The 12,611-nt window shown below is 46.0% G+C and overlaps 2 protein-coding genes across 2 annotated transcripts in view; one reads left to right on the forward strand and one right to left on the reverse strand.

Moving 5' to 3' along the window:
- Positions 1 to 12,611, forward strand: part of chrac1 (chromatin accessibility complex subunit 1) — a 269,061-nt gene that overhangs the window by 78,071 nt on the left and 178,379 nt on the right. The gene's annotated exons all lie outside the window — the stretch shown is intronic.
- LOC308331893 (transcription factor Sox-9-B-like) overlaps positions 3,760 to 12,611 on the reverse strand; it is a 32,705-nt gene continuing 23,853 nt past the window's right edge. Inside the window, exons 2-6 of the mRNA XM_080787424.1 lie at positions 9,194 to 10,167; positions 8,408 to 8,601; positions 6,509 to 6,768; positions 5,672 to 6,048; positions 3,760 to 5,492 (exon numbers count right to left, since the gene is read on the reverse strand). Of these exons, the coding sequence (XP_080643550.1) occupies positions 4,956 to 5,492; positions 5,672 to 6,048; positions 6,509 to 6,768; positions 8,408 to 8,601; positions 9,194 to 9,484 (1,659 nt within the window). The 5' untranslated portion in view covers positions 9,485 to 10,167 and the 3' untranslated portion in view covers positions 3,760 to 4,955. The remainder of the gene's footprint in view (positions 5,493 to 5,671; positions 6,049 to 6,508; positions 6,769 to 8,407; positions 8,602 to 9,193; positions 10,168 to 12,611) is intronic.

The raw sequence follows: 12,611 nt of genomic DNA on the forward strand, positions 1-12,611 counted from the left end.
CCTCAACTATTTTCCAAATACACAGTACGTATTATATTATAACTGGTTGCATAATGCGCATATTATAATGCAATATCGGTATCGGACCAATATCAGAATATTATATCCACTTTAAGGGGGGGGGGGGGGGGGAGTAGGTTATATCTATATGGAATGTGAAGCTGAAAAAGCCTTCTGTGGGCTGCAGATTCAAATAGTGGTTTCAGCGAAGCTTACTTTTATTGTATATTTGCATTGGTAGGCCTAATAAATCAGGTAAGAATGCATTGCATCTGCATCCAGAATTCCAGTTACTGTGTTTTGTAACATCATAAGTAGGGGTGCACGATTATGAAATTATGACTGATATCTGATCTCCGAGACTCTAGGGTCATATCTGCCTATACCGCTTCTGACCGATTCCGATAGGCGATATTATACAGAGGACCACAATGAAAACAAGCTTAGGCCCTAGGGGCTTGGCCCCAGGGCGGCTCTAGGGGCTTGGCCCCAGGGCGGCTCTAGGGGCTTGGCCCCAGGGCGGCCCTAGGGGCTTGGCCCCAGGGCGGCCCTAGGGGCTTGGCCCCAGGGCGGCTCTAGGGGCTTGGCCCCAGGGCGGCTCTAGGGGCTTGGCCCCAGGGCGGCCCTAGGGGCCCGCGGGAAGTACTTCACACGGAAAAGTGGCTTTTACTTTCCCTCTCCACACGCAAGCAAGTTATATGAACAAACTGACAAAACGCATGATAAAAAGACATAGGCCTATTTAGGCTACACATGACATTGGCAAGGCACCGATATCAAAACAAAACATAAATTATAGGCCTATTATACAACAGCGTGCTTGGGCTCGGCGACCCGGGTGTTGTATGGTCATCATTCATCATCAGGGCCGGATCTACCAAATGGGCACGTGCCCAGGGGCCCTTGGGCACCAGGTTGGCTAGATTGGCTGTCACTCTGGTTAGGAGACCGGAAATAGGCCAATAGAACAGCATAAAACCGCCCCAAAATAGCAACATTTGTGCATATTATGATTTGAAGGGGGGGGCCCTTCGAGCTTCAGTGCCCAGGGGCTCTCAGAGGTGTTAATCCGGCCCTGTTCATCATAGATCCCTCCCTCAGAATCTAATATCTAACATTAAATTGCAACAGCATTCAGCAGTTCAGTTGGCACGGCGGCCATAGTAATTATTTATCACTGTAATAGTGACTATTAGAGAAATAATATAGTTAAATAGTAAATGCTTTACCTTAAACCCCAAATGTGCTCTTGCGCTCCGGGGTGGTTAATTCCCTCATCATGGCATTTACTGTAGGCCTTTATCCAACGTGTGTTACGTGTCCAGATTCCAGAATGTCATTGTGTACGTGAGGGGGTATTGGGGTGGTAGTCGCCTGGCTCATGGCTGCAGGTGCCGAAAAGGCTGTTTGTTCTGTTCGGTGTGCCGTTACTGCCGTCATGTCAGGTCAGGCTGTACGGGCGTGCAGGTAGACTCGAGTTTGTTGTTTGTTTGTTTGTTGTTTGTTGTTATTTTTGTCCACCTCCTCCTCCGACGACAACGTCCACGGTCAACGGTAGTAGCAGACAGTGGCACTAGTCCGAGTTGTCCCCTGCTGAACACTGCTGCTGCTGTTGTTGTCGTTATTATTATTGTCCGACGACGACGACAACTCCACGACAATGTCCTCTTCAACTTTAGCACTCCTCCCCTGCTGCTGCTGCTGAACACTGCAGCTGGTGCTCATGAAGGGTTCATGAACTAGACTTGATTTGGCCTTGGGCACACCAAAGAAATCACTCATTCTCTTCTGAGCCATGTTGACAACAACAATTCACACACACGACATATAACAAAAATAAACAAATAAATAAAATCACACCTAAGTGTAGTTTAAGAATACAAGTTATGTTATCCTCCAACCATTCCACTTTTTATTTATATAAATAACGTGACATTGTTATTATTCATATATATTTATTTATTTTCCTTTTTTTATTTTCCCCCCTGGGGGGAGGGGGTGCTTCAGCCCCTCCAGCACCCCTACTTCCCTCAGCCACCCAAAGCCATTTAAAAAGTATTCAATCAATAATAAATAAATAACCTATAGCCTACTCTTTTCCAAGTGTCTGTTTTCACAACTGAATGACTATGATTCATAAACCCTACTGAACTTGTATTGCAACATCGGTATCGTCAGTTGGTAGGCTAATAGTTAAATAATTGGCCAACATTTCAACAGTATCAGTCAATTTTGACAATGCACTCCAATTCAATTGGCCAACATTTCAATATTGTGTCTGATTGTGATTATAGTTTATGTTATGGCTTTTTCTAAAGTCCATCCCAGTCCTCCATCTCTATATTCATGATAGTTCTCATTACCACGCTATAGTGTTGCTCAGCAACAGGGGCCCCTCTGTCTCTCCAGCTCGTCAATGAACAGAAACTATACATTTCAAGTCGGGGTGCCAAGTCTATCCAATCAGGAGCGAGGGCCCTACCAAGACAATTGACAGGTTCGATTTTATAGTGTTCCAAGTCCAATTTTGTCTGCTTGTGATTTTAGTTTCATCATTTCCAATTTCACGTTTATCCTAAATACTGTATGAGTTATCCTCTCCTCTCTCTCACCAAACGTACTTTTCTTTCTTCCCCAGTTTCAGCCATTATAGTTGAGACTTAAAAAAGAAATAATCCAGGCAGCAAGATGAGCCTCCACAAAAGACAACACAAATTCAATAGGAATACAAATAATATAAATACAATTTATTAGTTATAAGAATAAGTAGGCAAAATAATCACTTTAGACATGAAATGAACAGAGCTAATAAATAAATTAAAGGTTAAAGTGATGGAGACACATTAGGCCCCATCTTGCGCCACCCTTATCCCTTATCCCTAAACTCATTTGCCATTTTTTACTATTTTGAAAATAATTTTAAAATATAGTTCAACTAGCCGATCTACATCTACACGCTGTGAGCTTGTAGATCAGCTATTTGAACTATTTTAAAAGGTTTTTTTAAATAGTAAAAAATGGCAAATAAGTTTATGGATAAGGGTTAAGATATATCCCATAATGGGCTATATCTATAGAACGGGGGCGGGGGGAGGGTGTGGGGTGGAAAAGACAGCCAGCAGGAGTCAACCCCCCCAGGGTTCAAAGGTGACTTCCTGTTGCTGTCAGACACATGCCATCAAGCAGTAAGAATGTCTGCTGTGGTCAAAGTGAGGAACCACACGCACGCATACGCAAGTACACAGAGACAAATACACACGCACGCACGCGCACAGTCGCACGCACACACACACACACACACACACACACACACACACACACACACACACACACACACACAATATCCCACACTTCTCGATTCTACTGAACAGCATTATAATAATAATTATAACATAACTTCTCTTTAGAACATGTGAGAACTGGACAAACCGCCAACACCGACATCAAATGGGAGGAAAAAAAACTGGAGACACAAATTGAACAGCATGAATAGAAATCATGCACCTCAAATGGCATGGTGTTGCCAAATTTGTTACTGTCGGGTGGAAACCTGCATGTCCAAAATGTTAACTTTTTTAGGAAATGGAAGCAAACATAAACACAGAAACAACATTTGAGAATCTCGCCTTATACAAAATTCCACCAGAGAATTTCTGACTGAGAAAGGCTTAAACCGGTGTAATTATAAAGCCCCCCAACCCCCCCCTCCCCCGGCCCACACACACACACACACACACACACACACACACACACACACAATATTCACAAGTACAAATAACTAATAAACCCAAACGCCCACTCCCAAACCCTGGATTATGAATGAAAAACAGCAACAAAAAAAAAGATAACAGCAAAAAGAATGGTACCTAATGCAATATCAACTACCAATATCAAAACAATCAATAAGTCCTCACAGAGGATTCTTTTAACATTTGTAACGACTTCACTTATGTTTCTAAAAATAGATTATGTTTCTGTCATAACACTTAATAAGGCACGGCGTGAGCCAATCATGAGTCTGACTTCCCATTCCTGTTCTTGTTCTTCTGTTTTGAATTCAAGTGTCTGATTCAGGGATCAGACCTCCCTTGGGATGTTTGCATGGATAAGTGTGCATATTGCACGTACGCACTTGTGTGCTTGCATTTTCCAGCCTGATTTATACTTAGTTGCGCAGCTGGATTACGGTGCATTACATATGCACAACTAGCTCCGGCTTTTACGTCTTACTGTGAAACATTTCCACAATAACAATTTCTACAAAAAATCTAGACACTATTAAAAAACAATGCTTGGAGTTAATAAATACCATTTCTGATGACTTTTGCATTCCTAAATATCCTCGGGCGCTAGGACCCTGCAGCATTACTTTTTGAGCAGTACTAACGTATATACAAATGCCCTAATGGCAACAGAGCTACCAGAGGTATTGCCAAAAAGACTACAAAAAATAATGTTACCCAATATGACTTTAACACAATTATGAAGAAGAAAAAGAAATAAAGACAAAACCTGGGCCCTATTTTTTTAATATATATATATATATAATTTGGATCACAAAGTAAGGGTCTGCGTAACGTTAGTCTGATGTCCCAATAATCCAACATTACTAACCCAAACTCTAACCCTAACCACACACGGAAGCCATGGGTGAGTCTTAACCGGCCTCGTATGTCGGACTAACGGGACCCCAAAGTAAGGGTGGTTGTAATTTTTGGTTTTGTTTGTTGAAACGTATGGAAGCAACTGAATGGAACAACAATTATAAAATGTTTTACTTTCACCTGTCGTCAGTGTTCCAAATTATCTAACAAATAACAATACGGGCCAGGTGTGAAAAGAAAACATGTAACGAAAGAAAAAAAGAGTTTGTACTTTTTGACAGAACATCAGCAATCGCTGTTCTAGGACCCAAAAATGAGCCATCATCAGTCAGGCTGTAGCGCGCGTGTCCCTCACGGCCTGGTGAGCTGGGTGTAGACAGGAGCCTGCTCCCAGTGCTGCGGCGGGCTGTGGGCGCTCTGTGGCGGCGGGACGGACGGTATGCCCGTGGTGTCGGCGATGGGCGTGTACATGGGCCTCTGGGAGGCGGGGCTCCCCATGTAGCCGAACGACGTGGAGTACAGCCCCAACCCCGCGCCCTGGCCATAGTAGGAGGCGTTGGCGGAGCCGCCGGCGCCGCCCTGGTGGTCGGAGTACTCGTACTGCGGCCTGGAGATGGCGATGGAGGGCGCGTACGTAGACGAGGAGGAGGAGGAGGAGCTTGAGGAGGAGGATGGAGCGGAGGAGGGACTGTAGTGGGAGGAGTGGAGGTTGAAGGAGGCGGAGCCATAGGGCGCATGCTGCGGCGAGGACGCTTGCGGCTGCTCGCCGTAGCGACTGGGACTCAGCTGCTCCGTCTTGATGTGGGTCCTCTGGCCCGCCTCCGACCCAGAGCCTCCGCCCAGGGTGGTCAGGGTGTGCTGCTGGTTCTGGCTCTTGGGGATCCAAGCCTGCCGGCAGGGATGGGTTACATCGTTAGGAGTTTATTCATTTCGATTCTGCGTATTGATCCCAGTTCTCATGCCCTGTCTAACAAAATATCTTCATTTTTTAAGAGTTAACTGAGGCAGACATCCTTTACTATCAATTGACCGAATGCAAGTGGCCACATTTCAATACCCAACCGTACCTGTGGGCTGAGCGTGTTGCCACCCGACACCATGCTGATGCTGTAGCTAGCGGTGTACGCCAGTGGGTGTGGCCCGTTGGGCGGCAGGTACTGGTCGAACTCGTTGACGTCGAAGGTCTCGATGTGCGAGATGACGTCGGAGCTCAGCTCCCCGATGTCGACGTCGCCAAAGTCGATGTTGAGCTGGCGAGGTGCCATGCCGCCGACGCAGAGGGAGGAAGAGGAGGACGAGGGGCAGCCGGCCTCGGCCGGTGAGCGGATAAGGGTGACTCCGCCCCCTCCGCATGCCCCGATGCCCTCGCGCTTCAGGTCCAGCTTCATGGAGCACGCTGCCTCGGCCTTGGGGGTGGCGGGAGGGGTAGGGGGTCCATGGGAGCCTGAACGATCGATAGAGAGAGAGAGAGAGAGAGAGGTGGTAGATATGGAGTAAGATTGGGTTACTTTCATGTTCATTTTCTTAGCCAATTATTTTACCCCATTTCTCTTACCAATAATCATTATGTCTATTCCCCATGTAAATTCCACGTAAAGTATGCAAGGGAAGATAAAATATTGATATGAGGGCGAAGAGGAGATACAATGACAGATGGGGAGGCACCAGCTGTCACACCGTATTAAGAGCATATTATTCATATACTGTATTATGATGATTGTTTGAAGTGAATATTTGGACTGGAAAAAACTGCAATATATTGTTTCTTAACATCTCTCTCTCTCCCCCCAAATCTCTGTCTGACTCACTATTGTAGCCTACCCCCCATTCTGCCTCTCCCCCACTCAATCAAACACACACACACACACACACACACGCAAGCACACGCAAACACATGCACGCACCTGTGTGCTCTCCCGGTGAGTGCACGTCACTCATGCTGGAGGTGGGGGAGTCGGTGCGCTGCAGGGCCTTGAAGATGGCGCTGGGGGAGATGCTGACGTGCGTGACTGTTTCACCGTCCTCCTCCGCCTCGCCCTGGCCGCCCTTGAGGCTCTTGCGGCGGCGGGGCTGGTACTTGTAGTCGGGGTGGTCCTTCTTGTGCTGCACACGCAGCCGCTCCGCCTCCTCCACAAATGGACGCTTCTCGCCCTCGTTCAGGAGCCTGGATGGAGTGGTAGTACAACAGTGAGTCAGATGTTTTAGGGCCGCTAGCCAAGTCCAGGTCTATGGACTTTTCATTTTGAATTTTAAACTTTGTTTAGAGCACCTTTAACAAAAAAAAAGCATTTATGGACTGTTTGTTTAGTGCACTAAATGTGAGATGTCATATATGGTCGGTATGAATACAACTCGTAAGTCATTTCGTTTCATGTATTAACACAATGCATTCATGTCTCGTAGACTCTACAAGACAGGAACATCTCTACTACAACGGTAGTAGAGACGATGATGATGGTGTCAGACTGTCAGCAACACCACTAAAGCACAAGGAGGAAATGTACTTTTTAGACCATAGGACGATCAGCCAAGTGCGCCCCTCACTTCACACAATTGTGTTTATTTATTTATTTTTTTGGGGGGGGACTCGAGCCAGACTGTTGAGTCAAATGCTTCCGTCGTACAGTCTGTGCAAAGGAAGTGCTGGAAACAATCCCACCTGAGTAAAGCTGATGTTCCGCCGATACCCCACACTTCCCTTTCGTCATGGCAAATGCATATATTTGTCCTACTATAAATCACATTTGTCAAAAAGGCATAGCTGCTAAGTAGAAATGGAAGTTTAAAAATATGTTTTAACGGAATGACAATATTTTAAAATATATTTCCGCGAACGGAATGACAAACACGTGACAGCTTCCTTTCTCAGCTTTCAGGAGGTGTAGTTACAGACTCTCTAAATTCACAGCATGGTCACTGCAATTCCTGCCTCGAGTTTCAGCCTTGTCAGCAGATTAATAGCCTAATCCTCCAGTACAACAGCCGTCAATCAATCAATGCATTCTTGGCAGTTACAGTGACAGACAGTGGAAATGTACAGAGTCAGCAAATAATACACGTTTCATGCAATGAATGAAAAGCACAACTTATTACGTGCAAAAAGAAACAAAGGATACAAATACAAATAATAAGGAAAACAGCAAACAGGAGCTGAAATGTGGAATTCTCTCATGTTCAACTTGAGAGAATTCAACACTCATGAGCAACTTTTTCTGTGTGCGCAATGTGTGTGTGATGAGCGCAAGTGCGTGTGCGTGTCAGAGAGAAACATGGGGAGGGGGATAGAGAGAGAGAGAGAGAGGGTTGAACACTCAGTTAAATATTTCAATTTCGTTACATTTTGTACACTAAGAGTTAACCACTGACACCTGCAGCATCCTTATTGTCGCGGAAAATAGTAGATCACCAAGCTCACAACATAAGTTGTGACGCATTTCAACCTTGAAAATTACTATTTTCAGTGAAGATACATAAAAATATATAACCAAAGACCCAAGTAGAGAGCCCTGAGGGACTCCGGTAAACCATGTAGGGTCTAAGTGGTAAAACAACACTCAGTAGCCAATGCCATGCAGTGTGGCATACCTTCCTTACCCCTACAGTTTGCCCAGGGTCTTGGTAAAAGAACATTCAGTATAGCCATGCAGTGTGGTATGCCTTCCTTACCCCTACAGTTTGCCCAGGGTCTTGGTAAAAGGACATTCAGTATAGCCATGCAGTGTGGTATACCTGCCTTACCCCTACAGTTTGCCCAGAACATTCAGTAATAGTATAGCCATGCAGTGTGGTACCGAATTCCTCACCTCCACAGTTTGCCCAGGGTCTTGCTGAGCTCTGCGTTGTGCAGGTGGGGGTACTGGTCCGCCAGCCTCCTGCGCGCCGCCTGAGCCCACACCATGAAGGCGTTCATGGGACGCTTGACGTGCGCCTTGCTCTTCCCGGAGCCGTGCACGCGCACCGGCATGGGCACCAGCGTCCAGTCGTAGCCCTTCAGCACCTGGGACAAACCATGAAGTAAAGGAACTCAGTATTATTTACTCAAGTACTGCACTTCTACTTTAGTTGAGTACTTTTACCTCGATAATTTTAAACTTCTCAACCACATCTCAGAGGCAAAATGCACTGTTTATCAATTTGACCGTTTTTATAGTTAGTAGTTTATACTTTGCAGATTTAGATTCATATAATTATTCATACTTTTTAATCAAATCTATCCTAGTAGTTTTCTCGTGTCCAGGGACCCTCAGGCGTCTGATAGTTACAGAGGTCCTTGAAATATAATAATAATAATAATAATCATAACACATTGAACCGCAGGTCTCACCTGGGACACGGCCTCGCGGATGAAATATAATAATAATCATAATCATAACACATTGAACCTCAGGTCTCACCTGGGACACGGCCTCGCGGATGAAATATAATAATAATCATAACACATTGAACGTCAGGTCTCACCTGGGACACGGCCTCGCGGATGAAATATAATAATAATCATAACACATTGAACCTCAGGTCTCACCTGGGACACGGCCTCGCGGATGAAATATAATAATAATAATAATAACACATTGAACGTCAGGTCTCACCTGGGACACGGCCTCGCGGATGCAGACGGGGAACTTGGCGTCGTCCTCGGCGGACGAGGAACCCGGGTCCTTCTTGAAGCCGCCGAGCAGCAGAGCAGCCGCGCCGCCGCCGACGTGGTTCTCCGACGGCCGGGTGTTCTCCGCGTCCGAGCCCGGGGACGCCGGGCACGGGGACAGGGACGGGGAGGAAGGGGACTCTTCGTCGGACATGCCGGGGCTCGGAGGGGTGTCGGGGAGACCCTTGATGTCTGGTTCCTCCGTCATGCTCAGGAACGGATCCAAGAGATTCATAAAAGAAGCGTTTTGGGGGGGTTTTCACAGATTTGGAAAACTTGATGAGATGGTGTTGCTTTATCTGTCCAGAGGGACAAGCCTCCTGCTCGTTGATAAAAGCTGTGTTACACTCGCCAGGAAAACTCGGATCAGTCTTTTTCAACTGCGTAAAATGCGTAAAACAACAAGCACGTCTGTTTTTGCTCCAGCTCTGCGCGTAAAAGCCGTTTCTGCTTGGAATAAGAACAATTTTCTATCTCCAGGGAAACTTTTGAGCCAGAGTCTTTCAACGTGCGTAAAAATGCGTAAAATGCACGTCGCCGTTGCACCACCAGCTCCTTCCGCGCGTAAAAGCAGTTCCTCTTTGGAAAGTGGAACGTCTTTATGCATAAAACTAGTCCTGTAGAAACACCCCCGCCTTCACCTCCTCGGTTGAAACGTATACAGCCGTCGATAGAGAACTCTCTCGTTTTCTCTGTCTCTCTGCAGAAGTCTGCAACGGGGGGGAATAAAGTGGTCCTGTGAGGCTGTGTGGCGAGGCTTCCCAGAGTAGAAACAATCCTCCAGAACGCAGCACGAATTGCTTTGAATGGAGAAGAGTTTGCTGCAGACATGCTTTTATAAAGAGGGAAAGCCAACATTCTATTGGCGGTGAGAGCCGTGACGTCAAAATGAAGGAACATGATCCCCGTTTTTCCCCTCTGGGCAGCACACACACACACACACACACACACACACACACACACACACACACACACACACACACACACACACACACACACACACACACACACACACACACACACACACACACACACACACACACACACACACACACACACACACACACACACACACACACACACACACACACACACACACACACACACACACACACACACACACTGTTCTATTAATATAGACCTTTTCCTACGTAAGGGTACATTTCGAAGAATCCAGTGATAAATTGTACCATGCAATATTTTTCTTCATTTTTCTGTATTTCTGTGTTTCTCATGTAATGCAATTGAAATGAATTATCCCATGCAGTGGTATTAATAAACTATCTATCTATCTATCTATCTATCTATCTATCTATCTATCTATCTACATTTTTTTTCCCTTTTTTAAATGTCAGAGAGCTTAAAGTGCAACAGATGATCCATGACAAAATTTTTGTTCTTGCTAATAGCTATTATTTTAATTTATTTTATTTGCCGTTCATTTCTCCATCACGTCTACATTGTTTTTGTCTCGTTAAAACATTGACAGATTGGGTCTAACTACAGTTACACCACATGGTCAATAGGGGGAGACAACAGTCCAGAAAGTCTCACTTTAGCGAGGGGGAGGGGAGACAGCTAGGGGTGTTGCAACAGTGGCTGTCAAACTCATGGCTTCTGATCTGTTCCAGTGGTCTGGTTTCTAACAACACTGCACGCACCCATGCACCCACGCACGGCACGCACGCACAGAGAGAGAGAGAGAGAGAGAGAGAGAGAGAGAGAGAGACGACATGTATTTTCATTCCTTTATGATCTAAAAGTGTGTATGCTGTATCTGCATGCATAATATCAAAAGTTTAGATGACGCGCGCACGCACGCACACACACGCGCGCAAACACACACACACACACACACACACACACACACACACACACACACACACACACACACACACACACCATTTCCAGGCTTTCACAACTAGTCCTATATTCCACTGGTCAGAGCAATATGGTCACTGAGTTATGGCCAGTATTTGTGCCCAGTTTGGTACGGATTGGAGAAACGGAGCGCCTGTGGTCCCTTGGGGCCCCTGGGGGCTACACATGGCCCCTGGTGTGACGAGTGGAAGTGGAACCCATGGGGCCTGACTTTAGAGCTACAAATATTACACATGATTACAACACAGCACAAATAATGTTCTCTCTGATCCACACTGGTCGGTTGGCTGTTAAGCTTTGGTTGGTTGATTGATTGATTGATTGATTGATTGATTGATTGATTGAATACCTTACAGAAATGAAAAATAGCACGAGTACAAACAAACACTAAAACAATCAAACACCTAAAACTATTACACCAAAAAGGTCTTTGCGGTCTTGTTTCCTATGTAGCCTATCTGGTCCTACTGTATGTGTCCACTCTGATTGGTTATGATATGCTTTGTGGAAATGTAGAATACTAGAGGTCCACACACTCGCTCACATCTAGCGCCATGCGTTAAAAAAATAAACTCGGCTTCCCATCATGCACCTGTAACCCAACATGCCTTGCACTACATCGACGTGCAGGTGATCAGCCATAGCCAATCGGAAGAAGGAAACACAGCCGTCCACTTCCTGTTTCTGTGCCCTTTAAAAACCCATTTTCTCTGAATCTAGGCTGGTGATTGAACAGAACCCGGACGTTCTGGGATCATTTCTGATGTTGTGCTGTGTCCTGGTTACAATATTAACGCTTCTGAGGAGAATCAGACACAGACTTTATTAGTCGGACAGAGTTATTAATGGCGGATTTCAGAAACGGAAAATGCTGGTTTGAAAACGCAGAGGTAAAGTGAGTGACTTCAGAGCACAGCACAGGCGTAAACATCACTTCTGCATACTCTGCGTACGCCACGGTCTATGACTTGACCACCCGATTGTGAACACAAAATGTGAGCATCCTCTCAATTGTAATATAAGATGTGCTATAGCTGAACGCGGTCACTCGTTTACATGGTGACATCTCTCTCTCTCTCTGCCTCACTCACTCTCTCTCTCTCTCTCTCTCTTCCACTCGCACAAACAAACATCTCTCGTACGCATGCACCTACGCACGCGTGTTCGTTTTGCTCGGTAAAGTCAAAACAACTTAAGCGTTTCCCTGGTCGGGTTTATTTAAACGAGCCGTGGCGTGTTTGTTCGAGATCAACGCTTCTAACGCAAACAGAAACAGAGGCGTTTCGTGTGTGTGTGTGTGGGTGGGTGGGGGGGATGTGTAACAGGCCGTGGTGCGGGGCTATCGGCACAGTTATGTATACCCCCAGGCGGGGCCACCCCCTCACCCCCTTCACCAAAACACGGTCATGTTTGTTTGTAGAGGAGCAGAGGCGTGAATACACTGAGTCACCGCCGCTGGTGACCACAGGGGACGGCCTGAC

The sequence above is a fragment of the Protomyctophum bolini genome (genome assembly GCF_963924005.1).
Source record: "Protomyctophum bolini genome assembly, chromosome: 17".
Taxonomy (NCBI): Eukaryota; Metazoa; Chordata; class Actinopteri; order Myctophiformes; family Myctophidae; genus Protomyctophum; species Protomyctophum bolini.